Here is a 14017-nt window from a genome sequence, read left to right as displayed (position 1 = left end):
AGTCTCCTCTTTTCTAAGATGAAAAGTCCAAGTCTTTTTAATTTCTCTTCATATGGGACCCATTCCAAACCCCTAATCATTTTTGTTGCCCTTTTCTGAACCTCTTCCAATGCCAATATATCTTTTTTGAGATGAGGCGACCGCATCTGTACACAATAGTCAAGATGTGGGCATACCATGGTTTCATATAGAGTCAAAAAAGATGTTCTCTGTCTTATTCTCTATCCCTTTTTAAATTATTCCTAACGTTCTATTTTCTTTTTTGACTGCTGCTGCACACTTGAGTAGATGTTTTCAGAGAATATCCACAATGATTCCAAGATCTTTCTCCTGAGTAGTTGAAGCTAAATTAGCCCCCATCATATTTTATGTATAGTTGGGGTTATTTTTTCCAATGTGCATTACTTTACATTTATCAACATTAAATTTCATTTGCCATTTTGTTGCCCAATCACTTAGTTTGGTGAGATCTTTCTGAAGTTCTTCACAGCCTGCTTAGATCTTAACTATCTTGAGCAGTTTGGTATCATCTGCTAATTTTGCCACCTCACTGTTTACCCCTTTTTCCAAATCATTTATAAATAAGTTGAATAGGATTGGTTCCAGGACAGACTCTTGGGGGACCCCACTAGTTACCTCTCTCCACTCTGAAAACTGATCATTTATTCCTATCCTTTTTTTTTTTTTCTTTTAACCAGTTATCAATCCATGAAAGGACCTTCCCTCTTATCCCATGACAACTTATTATGAGCCTTTGGTGAGGAACCTTGTCAAAGACTTTCTGGAAATCTAAGTATACTATATCCACAGGATCCTCCTTGTCCACATATTTGTTGACCCCCGCTAAGAATCTCTAAAGCCCCCTTTAAATACTGACGTCACGTTAGCTATCTTCCAGTCATTAGGTATGGAAACTGATTTAGAGGATAGGTTACAAACCACAGTTAATAGTTCTGCAATTTCATTTGAGTTCTTTCAGAATTCTTGGGTGAATGCCATCTGGTCCCGGTGACTTGTTACTGTTAAGTTTATCAATTTGTTCTATAATCTCCTCTAATGACACTTCAATCTGGGACAATTCCTCAGAATTGTCACCTAAAAAGAATGGCTCAGGTTTGGGAATCTTCCCAGTATCCTCAGCTGTGAAGACTGAAGCAAGGAATTCATTTAGCTTCTCCACAACGACTTTATCAACTTTGAGTGCTCTTTTAGCATCTCGATCGTGCAAGGGCCGCACTGGTTGTTTAGCAGGCTTCCTGCTTCTGATACACTTAAAAAACATTTTGCTATTACTTTTTGAGTTTTTGGCTAGCTGTTCTTCAAACTTCTTTTTGGCTTTTCTTATTATATTTTTACACTTAATTTGACAAAGTTTATGCTCCTTTCTATTTTCCTCACTAGGATTTGACTTCCACTTTTTAAAAGATGCCTTTTTATCTGTCGCTGCCTCTTTTACTTGGTTGTTAAGCCACAGTGGCACTTTTTTGATTCTCTTACTGTGTTTTTTAATGTGGGGTATACATTTAAGTTGGGCCTCTATTATGGTGTCTTTGAAAAGTCTCCATGCAGCTTGCAGAGATTTTATTTTTGTCACTGTACCTTTTAATTTCTGTTTAACTAACTTCCTCATTTTTGTGTAGTTCCCCTTTCTGAAATTAAATGCCAGTGTTGGGCTGCAGAGGTGTTTTTCCCACCACAGGAATGTTAAATTTTATTACATTATGGTCACTATTTCCAAGTGGTCCAGTTATATTTACCTCTTGGACCAGATCCTACACTCCATTTAGGACTCAATTAAGAATAGCCTCTCCCCTTGTAGGTTCCAGAACCAGCTGTTCCAAGAAGCAGTCATTTAAAGTATCAAGAAATTTTATCTCTGCATCCCATCTTGAGGTGATGTGTACTCCATCAATATGGGGACAGACGACTGCACTAATACATACCACATGATCTACTACAAAGAGCAGTTGATACAGATTATCTTTCACATCAAGTGTGGTAGCTGTGGTTTTCAGATAAAAAAGCTCTGAATTTTAATGTCTACGCTAAATTCATGCACTTATCGCAAGACCTTAATTTTACCCTGTTTTCCAAACTGTAGCCAGAACTTGCAAACATCTCACCTCATCAGCCTGTTATGGGCTAGTGAGTAACTGATCTAACCCTTTGATGGCAGCAGTATAAATGCAGATTCTCTCCACGCTGGTTTTGAACAAGTGTAACTTCACGGACCTCACCTGCATCACAGCACTCTAATGACTGGTGAATCAGACCCAAAGATTAGATTGGGCTAGAATTATGGCCGTAGATTTCTGAATCATAAGATAAGGGCCTTTCGTATCAAGGACAAAATGTATCTCCACATAGGCATTTCCACTCCACCTCAGCTATTATTCTGCAATCTTGCTTCTGTTTGTAGCTTCCACTGATTTCCACTGAGATCCAACAAAAGAAGGAAAAAGGCAAACATGAATATAGACAAAGGGGTGGGGAATATAGACAGTACAAACTGGTGAAGTAGAGCTGGGATACATAAAGGGGCAGTGATCCACTTGACCACATAGCTGTATCCAGCAAAGTCCTGTGATGAGTGCACAAGTCACTTTAATGCCACTAGGTTCCAACACCTGAGTCTGGCACCCTTCCTGTCCTAGCAGGAGCCATGCACCTCACTCTTGGGCATGTTAAACCTTCTGAGTACAACTGTTCCATCCACCACGTGGGCCCAATGTCTCATCTAGACACAAGGGGCAATGGCACCATCTCTTTCCTGACAGTCAGCTTGATACTCACAGCCCTGTCTCTGTCCCAGCTCTCAGTCAGGTAATAGCTGGAGCCCTGGCTGGACCCAAGCTCCTCTGCTGCTCAGATTCCCCCCAACTGTGTGCACCCGCACAAGCGCTGACTAGCCAGCCGCATGCCTGGCCCGTTGTGTGCATTCCCGGGGCCACCTCCCCAAGCTGCGCAGAGCCATCGGACTGCCTTTCCCCCCGCCCCTCACCCCCAGCACCTGGCTTTCTGCCCTGAGTGCCGCTGCAGGCACAAGTCATCCCCGCCAGCCAATGCCCTCCCTCTGCACAGCCCAGGCCACCAATGACAGGCGGCGGGAGGAAGAGCGGAATCGCAACCCGTCTCAGCGTCCCCGGCAGGACTCACGTTAGCTCACCCGAGCCGCCAGCGAAGCAGCACCGGGAAGCCGGCCTGTCCCTCGGGGCAGGGGCCAACCACGTACCGATGCTGCCCAGCGCTGTCCAGAAGGAGCGGGGAGCTGCCCCCCGGGGATGGAGGGAGGATCCCGGCAGCGCTGCCCGGTGGGGAGGGAGGCGCTGCCCGGTGGGGAGGGAGGCGCGCTGCCCCCGGGGATGGAGGGAGGATCCCGGCAGCGCTGCCCGGTGGGGAGGGAGGCGCGCTGCCCCCGGGGATGGAGGGAGGATCCCGGCAGCGCTGCCCGGTGGGGAGGGAGGCGCGCTGCCCCCGGGGATGGAGGGAGGATCCCGGCAGCGCTGCCCGGTGGGGAGGGAGGCGCGCTGCCCCCGGGGATGGAGGGAGGATCCCGGCAGCGCTGCCCGGTGGGGAGGGGGGCGCTGCCCCCGGGGATGGAGGGAGGATCCCGGCAGCGCTGCTCCCCGCAGGGACCCAGGAGCTGCAGACTCTGGCTGGGGGTGGGTGTCACTGCCCCCGCCCCGGGTCCCGCGCTCACCTCTGCCCGGAGCCGCTCGGCTAGCGGAGCCTCCAGCGGCGGCGGCGGCCCCGGCTCCTCCTCCTGAGCCGCCGCCTCTCGCGAGAAGCCGGCCGGGGGGTCCGGCCAGAGGGGCCGCAGCGCAGGCGCCGCTCGTCCAGCCGCCGAGCCAGGGGCTCCCTGCGGGCCCGTCCCCGCCCTCGCCCTCCCTCTGCGCCCTGCGGCAGCGCCGGCCGCCCCGGCCCCCGCCAGTCCGGCCGCGGAGTCCCCGGCCCTCGCCCTGCCGGGGGGAGACGGGCGCGCAGACCTTGCTCGGGCGCCCTGCTGGTGCCGGGGCACTCGAGCGGTTTGGTCCCAGCCCTGCCGCTGCACCCGTCCCTCGCCCGCTGCCTTCTCCCCTCGGGTATGACCTGGGTTCGCACTGGCGGGGCGGAGCCGGCGGGGGAGGGCTCAGGGCAGGCACAGGGCAGAATTAGAAGCGGCCCGTCCTCCGCGGAGGCCAGTTTTCACCCATGGAAATTACTCTGGGGCTAGTTCTGCAGTGGCATGGAAGTTGCAGCGGCTCCCCCCCATCCCTCCAATCTGCTGGCACTGCTTGCGCGGGAGTGGGGGGAGTCAATCGATGGGAAGCGGCACGGTCTAACGATGGAGTGCCTCCTAGTCTCCCCTCTGCCACCGACGTGCAGTTTGTCCGTGGCCAAGTTGCTTGACTTACATGCCTCAGTTTCCCCATCTGTAAGAACTGAGCACTACTAGCCTCTGTAAAGCACACTGGTACTCATGTGAAAGGCAGCCTATCGATCAAGGCAGAAGGGCCCAGAGTATCTGGAGGCCATCCATCCAGAGTGAATGAGACTCTGTTCAGTCTCATTCACTGAGTGATCTATTCATACAGCCTTAAAGCAATTCTCTGCCCAGTGCCTTGGCCATGCATTGCTTACTGGGACAGCTTCCCTCCCTTCTCTGGGATTTTTCCATGTCTCTTTCAGGGTGCAAATATTTCCTAACGGAACTAAATTGTTTATCCCTGTGGGTGGCTCTCTCTCACATTCATTTGCATCCTAATAGCAAACAAAATTTCCCCCTCTGTACTAGAGTCAGCAGGAGAGTTTGTACCAGTTGAACTGAAGGGCTGTCAGTCAAGCAGCAATGGTAAGCCTACATAAATGCTATCCAGCTTCCCTTCTGTAAACCAGGCCAGAGACTGAGGGATTATAGTTGGCATCAGATTAAAAGGCAGTTTCCAACTAATATGATCTGTTGCTTGTGGCTCAGGTGCCAAGAGCAACAGGTACTCCAAATAATCTGTGGGAAACTGAAAGCCAAGGATTGGTCATATTCTCCTTTCAAGTAGATGAAGTTAGAAGAATTTAAAAAAAAAAAAAAAGATTTTCACTTTCTTAAAAGATTTATGGGAAATCCATTGCATTATAAAACTATATTCCAAAAGTTACTGGTAGAAGGAAAACTTGGGAGTATAATGACCTGAAAAATCATTGTTTAATTGGTTACTGATTTTGTAACCCTTTTGGAGGAGGAAAAAATAATTTAGGCAAGTTTCTCTTGAGCAGGTACTTAGTTTTGTGTGGCTGATGGAATGCTGGGTCCCTAGAGGTGAACAGCAGCAGGGCCTGCTTTTGTTGCAGGCTGTTGCTTTGATTCTGTGCTTTGGGAGAGAGAGGCCCCTAGAAGTGACCCACTCTGAAGTAGGCATCTCAGCTGTGCAAATTAGCCTGCAGTGGAATGTTACATGGTGAGATCTATCTTCCCTGCCTGCTGCAGCTCTTGTAAAGATGCAGGTAGCTACAAGCTGTCCTACTTGTACAAATTAGCTCTTGGGCTTCCAGTGAGTGGTCAATTATGAGAACCTTAGGTGAGCAAAGTTTTGGCTCCCCTGATTTAACACCTAAAATTTATCGTACAATAGGCCTGGAGGAGTTTAAGATCTTGTCTCTTTCCTCACATGTAAAATGCATGAAGAAGAGAGTCCTTCATTCCAGGTCAGAGGCGATGTTCCCTCTAATTTTTTCCATCTAGGTGCAGAATTTTATGTGCACAGAGGCATGTACAAATGTGCACCACCAATAGAAACAAAACCTAGCTGTGGGCTCTCTGCTAATCAGCTGGGTGGCATTTGACTCTCCCTTGAGCAGCCATATACGCGCACAGCTTACAGGGAACTCTGGTCAAAGTCCTTCATCAGAGTTCTGAAAATGTGTGCATTAGTGTTCTCCCTCCCTTTCAGAGACTGACTCTTTGGAATCCAGAGCAGCAACACAGAGCTACTGACTCCAACTGTCTAAAGTATTCATTCACAAAGTTCTACATTCATTTCTTAACTTACATATTTTAAATGTAGGAAAATGATTAAAGAACATTTAAGGATGGCACTGCATACAATGGTGCCAATTCATCTTCGGCTGTGTGGCTTTTCTGGAAAATCTTCCATTTGTTTCCAAAAGCACAACCTCCAGGCTGAGTTATGCCCACAAACCAGTGCCTGTAGGTGTCAGGATTCAAAGTAGCAGTCTGTGAGTGGAACAGGATCTAGCTTTTGAACACTGTGACTTTTCAGAGTGAATCAGCCCAAAGGTATTTAGCAGAGATGTACACATTTAGGACATTCATGGTATTCCTTCGCACTCAGTCTCTTGCTCCCACCTGGTTCACATGGACCATGTCTACACTGCCGGCTTTTGCCAGCAGAGAGTATGCTACTGAAGTGCTCATTAGCATTTGTTGCACTGTCATTAGCATATTCTCTGCCCAAAGCTTTTTGCGCAAGAGGTTTTTGTGCAAAAACAAGCAATGCAGACGGATCCGTTTTGCGCAAAACCACCCTTTTGTGCAAGATGTGTATACCTCCTTTTTTGAAGCATAAGGATCTTGCACAAAAGGGAGTTTTTGTGCAAAACGGATGCGTCTACATTGCTTCTTTTTGCACAAAAACTTCTTGTGCAAAAAGCCTCAGGCAGAGAATATGCTAACAGCACAACAAAGGCTAATAAGTGCTTCATTAGCATACTCTCTGCCTGCAAAAGCTGGCCGTGGAGACACAGCCATGGTGTCCTGTAAGTACAAGACTGGCTCAAGGCCTGCTGGAAAGGGTTTATTTTAACACGGCCTGTGCTTGTTTTATCTAAATGTGCTTTTTATTTCTTTGCTTATGTGGAGAACAAGTTCTCCTGGCCCCTCTTGTCTGCAATGAGAGTCATCAGGCTCTCTGCTGTTTAACAGAGAACTCAATGAGAAGTGTCCATCAGACCTTACTACATTATACTGTAACAGTGAATAACGACACTACTTCATACCTACTTTGCATTTGTATTACATTCCATTCAAGGAACTCAAATCAATTAAGCCTGCCACCTTAAGGTGAAGTAGTGGGTTATTACCATCCCTAGCTGGCCAATGTGGAAACAGAGCCCCAAAGTGGTTAAGTGCAATGTCCAAGGTTGCACTGTAAATTAGTGACTGAATCGGAGACAGCATCTAAGTATCCTGACTCTACTGTCCTGTGCTTTAGCCACAGACAGAGCCTTCATAACTTACCTTCCCTTTCAAATATAATGAAGCCATAAAGATGACATTTCCTTACATGCTTGCAGTGAATGCCCAGTGGATGTGGGAGAAGCTATTCACGTTTGGAAAGTACAGGCAAAATTTATTCAATGGAATGGCCTGTGCCAGTTTATTTGCAAGGTTAAGAAAATAACAGGAAACAACTCTAATTGTAAGTCTATTATTGATTTTCAAAATCGACTCTGGTGGCACTGGCATAATAAAAACTGTTAGTCTTTAAGGTGCCACTGGACTCCTTGTTGGTTTTGCTGAAACAACATCTGAAATCAGATGTTGCATCTGAAACCAATTTACAAAATGCATGTCCTAGTCCCTTGTCCCTCCAAGAAACCAAAGGGGGGAGAACTGCTGGAAAGAAGGGTGTGTTTTTTAAGAAGAAACACACATTTCCTCTGTTCACCTCCAACCCTGCTCATAACAAAATCTCTGCCAGCCACCAAACCGCTTTTTCAAGCTACAGTCAGATCTAAAATGCTCTGCACATGGCCAAATGCTTAGAACGCCTCTGGCTGCTCCCACTGCCAAACATCTGCTCAACTAAGCAGCATTCCAGATAGGCCTCACCTTTTCCAGCTCCAAGGCAATGAGAAGGGGGAAGGGGAATTTTTTAAGAGAGTCTGCAATTTCTTTTGAGAATTAAATAGCTTGCCCACATGCGTGGGTGGTTTCCACAGATAAGAGAGGATGCGGCACATGCAAAGTCCCAGATGGCAATCTCCATGCTGCCTTCTCCCCGGCTAAGAATGCTGATGGACAAATGGGGTTTCCTTTTCTTTTTCATTTGACTCACAAAAGAGTCAAAAAACCTGAAAACCCCTGTAGAAAGGATGTGGGGGAAAGCAGCCAGCAGTGTGCGTACCACCCCTTCTGCTTTCCAGCCTCAGAACACAGTCTTAAATGTGTCTTAAGAAAAACCCTCCCTCTTTTCAAATGCTCCTGACGACCTGGTTCCTTGGGAATCTTGCTCTCCCTGGTGATTTTATTTTGACCTCGGTAGATTCCTCAAGCTGGTGAATGGCTGCTTCTTCGTCTGGTTGCTGGCACCATCTGCGGGCCCTGTGCGTGAAGGAAGATTGAGATGTTTTTTATCACCATATTACAGGAGAAGTATCTTGCCTATGTGCATCACACAGCAAAGCAAGCACTAAGCCAGGGGTGGGGAATCGAAGGCCCTGGGCCTGGATGTGGCCCCTGGCTTGCCTAGATCTGGCCCCCAGAGCTCAGGGCTCCCCTCCAGTATTAGGGAGCCTGTGCTGGTGCTCCAGCCCCTATCACCCCACATGGGTCTGCAGCACACAAAATCTACTAGCATTCCCCCCTCCCCCGGCTCTGGTGTGCAAGGGGAATGTGAGGAATGTCTTTCTCCTTCTCAGTCGGGGGCCACATCAGAGAAGGTGGGTTGTTTTTTTGTTGTTGGTTGTTCTTTTTTGCTTTTGTGTGCACTTGTGTGCAGTCCCCGACTGATTTTTCTGTGGGTCAGTGGCTCCCAACCCAAAAAAGGTTCCCCACCCCTACACTAAGCCGTGGATCTCTATTTCCACCAGGTACTCTCAGCATTGGTCAGAGCTGAAAAGAGATCCTGGTGGTTTTGGGGCCAAACAAAAAGCCAGCTTCTCATTCATTTCCTTAAGCATTTGGGAGAATCACAGGGCAATGCATGAAATAGCAGGAGGATATTGTCGGACAGCTAGTTCATATGACAGCTGTGCTTCCTACATGGATCAGGCTGGGTTTGTGAGCACATCTGAAAAAGTTCTCTCCTCTTAAGGAGTTAGTTTTGGCTATTAGGGAGGAAGAATGTAATTGATATGTTTGGAATGCTGTGAGTTGTCTGCTGTGTGGCTTAAAGTTTGGCTGCAAGGGACGTACCTACAGGGTCACTTTTCCAAGCAAGCAGCTTGTGTGGCGTCTACAGTGCATTCAACTAGGACTATGACAGAGCAAGCACCATAATAAAGAAAGTAATAGCTGAACACCGATGTCTTCCATACTGACCTTTGACCTGCTTTTGTAGGACTTGCCCTCTGGTCTGATATGCGTTGCTCTGCTGAACTGTGCTTGGGGGGGTGTTGCCTATTTCTAGCACTTGTAATGGACTGCATTCTTGGTAGCATGAGAGAGAGACAAAATACATTTACTATAAATAGTGGGAAAGGAACAGAGTGTATGTAGCAAAGAATGACAATTCAATATATAGGATTCACTAATGGACCAGATGAAATGAATGGAAGGGCTGCAAATGAAATGCTGACTGTATCTATCTTTTGGAAAGAAACTTAAAAAGGAAAGAATTTCACATTGGTGGAAGGGATCAAGATAAGGAGTGAGACTTTTAAAGCCTCCATAGGGGTCTGAATGTCGGATTCCAGTTAGAATTTAATGGGAATTGGGCATCCACTTCCCCTAACCAGCTTTAAAAATCCCACCCTGAAGTCCTCCATGTTTAGCCACAGATTGGGTGGAGAGCCAATCCAGCAGCAGTCCGAATACCACGTACCTCAACCTGACCTGGCCTGGTTAGCCCTAAGTCTGTGAGGTTGTTATACAACCTGTTTGACCTCTTTGCTAAGGATGCGAAGATGGAGGCCATGGGACAGCCAGTTCCAGTTGTGGACACGTGTCACCTGGGCACAGGTCAGAAACCAATACAGCCAGTCTCTGTGTTGCAAACGGTCGAGTTACGACCGTTCGCATTTACGACCAAAGCTCCTATGGAGCGGTCGTAAAGGCGGTCCCCAAGTTACGAACGCGACCCGCGCTTACGAAGAGCGCAGTTGCTATGTAACTCAATGGGGTCCGAGTTACGAACAGATCGAGTTATGGCCAAGTGTTTGGTCTGTAACTCGTTCGTAACTCGGGGAGAGGCTGTAGCTTGTTTCATGTATGGGTCTGAACAGAAGTGAGATGATAACTTTTGGTCACGACAGTACGAGGACATATTTGAGCCAGTGGAAACACTCAAGAGGAAATGCTTCTGAAATCCCATTTGCCCATCATGAGCCATCAAGTCTACCCAGCTGAAACACATTTTTGGTGCACAATTTTGCTCTTTAACTAAATTCATTTTTAGCACAAACCTCTGCTGTGGCTTGATTCTCAACAACTAATCTACAGATATGAAGTCACTTCAGGAACAGTGAGTCCTACCTGTGTGATGACCGATGGGGAATTTCACCTTTGTGGCAGCAGCAGTGACATGGGATAGGTTGCTCATGACCTTCAACATCTGGAAGAGTTTAGCTCGGGGCAGCTGGTCCTCACACACACAGTCCATATTGTGGCTTGAGGAGGTCCAATGTTTTGTTTTCGAGAGCTGAAAGACACCAACAAGAAAGCGTTAGACATGAACCTCCCATTTCAGGAGGCTTTGTTCTCTGTTGGTGGGTCGCACTACATCAAAAAAGGATCCCTCGCTCCTTTGTTAGTCTCAGGCTGTCTTTTAGGAAGGGGTAGAAAAGTACTAAGGATGTGTGATGTGCCAGCGTGAGTTATTCAAAACATTATCTGTGTTTTAGCTCAGTGCTTCCTCCATCCCTGGGCGTAGCCTTATCCTCTGACACTACTGTATGCAACCTGTTTCTCCAATCATTTGTGTCTGCTGCTGCACCCATTCCCAGTGGCTTCCTTTCACTACTGCCTCCAAAACCACCTCAGCTAAGTCCTCCACCTGGTCCCTGCCTGATCTGCCCTTCCCTCCCAAAGGAAACATACAAAGTGTCTACCTTTTGAGAGGTTAGTTCCAGGGAGTGAGATCTTTTCTTCCTGGTTTTCCTCTCTGTGGATTTCTCTTGTTCCTTCTTCAAGTCTCTCCTGGCTGGGTAGTGCAGCTGCTCCTTTCTCCGGGGTTCTGCTGGGATGCTTTCGATATTCATGGTGTCTTTCACATGAGGCTCTGGAGTGAAGTGAGAATGCTGATTTTTTGGCTCCAACATATCCTCCTCAAAGGAGTGCCCCGAGGTGAGTTCACTCGTATGGAATCTGCGCTGAGCGCGGGAACGACGGCTGGCTGCAATGCGGGAGATGCTTTTGGTGCTAATAGCAATCTCCGTCAAGGCTTCCAGACTCAGTGAGGCAAGAGTGATCTCTGCAGCTGACTTTCTCCTATTTAAGTCCAGGGAGGTGGGGGAACATAGAGTGGAAGTCATCTTTCCTGCTGTATCGCCAGTTGGCTTCTGCTAGAAACCAAAGCCATAGAATCAAACAACTCAGAATTTGCTTTTTACTTAACACTTAAGGTGTCTTTCATCTTCCAAGTCTGTTACAAAGATGAATCAATTACTACCACACTCCAGAGAAGTTGGTACCAAATCCATTTTTGCAGATGGGGAAACTGAGGTAGACCACGTAAGAGAAATACCCAAGGTTACAAAAGGAGCCAGCCTTGGAATTAGAGCCAGTAGTAACAACTGCCTTTTGGTTCTCTGCTCAGGCATTAGGCCATGTCATAGTCACTCCCAAAGTGTCCACAAATTAGCCCCAAAAGAATCCTGTGATTAGATTTCCTAAAAGAACTTTACAAGGGCTCCATAACAGGAGGTGACACCAGAAAGTACCAAACTCCATCCAGCTTCAGCTTCTCTGGGAAACAACCAACATCCCTGGGTCTGAGTATTGCCACCTCAATGCAAATGTCAGAGATGCTTGACACCCAGGCAAGAGTTACCTCGTCATCTTCCTCCCTCCAGACAGACACACATACAAATATTACTTTGTGCCTTCGATGCACTGAATAGAAAATGCATTGGTCATGGGGACCTGGCTATTGATCGAGAGTAGGGATGTTACATTTTGATTAATCGGCTAATCAAATAGTCAATGCAATTTGCATTGACTATTCAATTAGTCAATAAGTGCACCTCCATCTTGGAAGCACTAAGTGCTGCAGGGAGCAAGGGGACAGCGGGGGACTCAGGCAGTCCTCAGCTGGCCCTCTGCTGTACGTGACATTTCAAAACAGCTGTACCGGGTGGAGCCCAGGGTCTGGCCCCGGGCTCTATGCAGCGCTGCCACTTTGAAACATCCCCTCCTCTTCTGCCCCTCCACCACTGCTTCTTTCTGATAGAGGCATGAAGGGGAGCGGGGAAGCAACTAGTTAACTAGTGTATCAACTATCCAATAAGAATTTGCTTATTGGATTGTCGACTAGTTGTTCACATCCCTAATCAAGAGGTGTCTGGTAGCTGTTACATGACTCCCTGCCCTATAATTTATGTAGTATTGATCAAGGTATTTGTATGACTTACATCACAGGGATACCAGAGCATTTCATGAACATTCATTTTTCCTTCTCATCTGCATAGTAGGGATTATTACTGTAAGCAGGGGCTGAATGAATGCTTCAGCTAGAATGGGAAAGAAACCCTGAGGGCATTCATGTAAATACAGTTTGCCGCTGGCTTTGCTTAGATGTGTTAGATATTCAGCTGATGGAATAGTGTTTTGCTCTGTGGAGGCAGGAAAAGGGAATAAGGGAATTTGTGTGCAGCCATCTTGGTCTTGTTAACAAGAGAGCAAGAGTCAGGCTAAGTCTGTGGCCTGACAATGCGAGATCTGTAATTAGACGCTGCCTTTGCCTCTCGCCTCCATACGGAGATAAGGATAGAATGCTGACTCTGGTAGGGACCTTGAGATAAGGAGCATCTGGGTGGAACTAAATAACTGTTAGCCATTGGTGTTTGTAATGGGAAGGAGACTAATTGTTATTGTTATTATATTTAATAGACAGTATATAAACTGCTTCATAATTGCTTATATTCGAAGATCTGCCTCGGTGAGGAGGGGGACTCCCCCCCTGTCTGAACCAGTTTTTCCCTTGCTGCAGCTCGTAATAAAACTGCCTCTGGCTACTTGTTGCTTACAAACTCAGAGTGAGGACAATGTTTTCTTCCACAGCTCATTGTAATCAACCTGGCTGGTGTTGGTCACAAATTGTGGTAACACTAATTGCAATGTCTGTAAAGATTGTGGGAATACAAAAGAAGAAAGTCTGTGCTTAACCTGGCACAAAGGAGAGAGACACTGTCAGTAACTAAATAAACTTAGATGGACGGAGACTCCCCTTCCAGAGCCCTGTGAGATTAAGCTGGGGAGGGCAAGACTGAGTCAGCAGGCTACATGACCTCCAGACGTGAGCTGTAAAACTGGTTCAACCTTTTTCTCCCCACTGTTTCAATGATAATGCTGAAGACAGGCTCCATACAGAGTCTCTCTTATTATTTAAATTTACTCTAGTGGATGCTGGAATTTCTTGTGACTGGACTGTGCTTTGGGCCAAGAGCTGAAATCACTAGATTTAACCCAGAGCCAAATCTACCACAAGCTGGTGGCAGCAGGATGAGCAGCCAACAGAGTGGCGATGGAAGGGCGTAATGAGAAGGCAGCAGAGCGACAGCAGCAAGGTGAGACTAATGGCCAGCAGGGCAGCACCAGAAAGCAGCGAGCAGGCAGATGGTGGGTGACCAGTGGAGTGGGTAAGATGCCTCTTTACCTCCCCACTCTGGATGGGAGGTGAACTCTGCGGATGCACCTCTGAACACTGGGTCTGCCCTGACCCACGGCAGCAACTGTGAGTGGGGTGCAGAGAAGAGTTGGGCATGCGAAGGGGGAATTTACATTGCTCGACTTAAGAGCCTGGGAGGAAAAGGACAATGCCCAACCTACTTCGGATGGGATTGTTATTCATAGGTTTGGTTAGTTATGAACGCCATTTGTGGTGTTTTCCCTGATTAATGCCATACTACTTCCCTCTCTTTTTTA

At 47.3% G+C, this 14017-nt stretch overlaps 2 protein-coding genes across 8 annotated transcripts in view; both read right to left on the bottom strand.

Moving 5' to 3' along the window:
• Positions 1 to 4130, bottom strand: part of CHST12 (carbohydrate sulfotransferase 12) — a 110390-nt gene extending 106260 nt beyond the window's left edge. Inside the window, exons 1-2 of one of the 5 annotated variants that reach the window (XM_075899605.1) lie at positions 3701 to 3944; positions 2238 to 2435 (exon numbers count right to left, since the gene is read on the bottom strand). The gene's annotated coding sequence lies outside the window, so the exon portion shown is untranslated. Of the gene's footprint in view, positions 1 to 2237; positions 2436 to 2793; positions 3191 to 3700; positions 3955 to 3986 lie in introns of those variants that run through there. The other 4 variants (XR_012896184.1, XM_075899604.1, XM_075899603.1 and 1 more) reach the window with 4 other exon arrangements.
• Positions 4131 to 7583: 3453 nt separating this feature from the next.
• The window catches only part of LOC102443372 (kinesin-like protein KIF19), a 53392-nt gene continuing 46958 nt past the window's right edge, over positions 7584 to 14017 (bottom strand). For 2 of the 3 annotated variants that reach the window (XM_075899600.1, XM_075899601.1), the window contains exons 17-20: positions 10984 to 11436; positions 10409 to 10574; positions 9257 to 9364; positions 7584 to 8317 (exon numbers count right to left, since the gene is read on the bottom strand). In XM_075899600.1, coding sequence (XP_075755715.1) covers positions 8241 to 8317; positions 9257 to 9364; positions 10409 to 10574; positions 10984 to 11436 — 804 coding nt within the window. In that variant the 3' untranslated portion in view covers positions 7584 to 8240. The remainder of the gene's footprint in view (positions 8318 to 9256; positions 9365 to 10408; positions 10575 to 10983; positions 11437 to 14017) is intronic. The other variant, XM_075899602.1, reaches the window with a different exon arrangement.

The sequence above is a fragment of the Pelodiscus sinensis genome, chromosome 16 (assembly GCF_049634645.1).
Source record: "Pelodiscus sinensis isolate JC-2024 chromosome 16, ASM4963464v1, whole genome shotgun sequence".
NCBI lineage: Eukaryota > Metazoa > Chordata > Testudines > Trionychidae > Pelodiscus > Pelodiscus sinensis.
The sequence above is the reverse complement of the archived record's forward strand: the minus strand, read 5'-3'. Positions and strand labels throughout refer to the sequence as shown.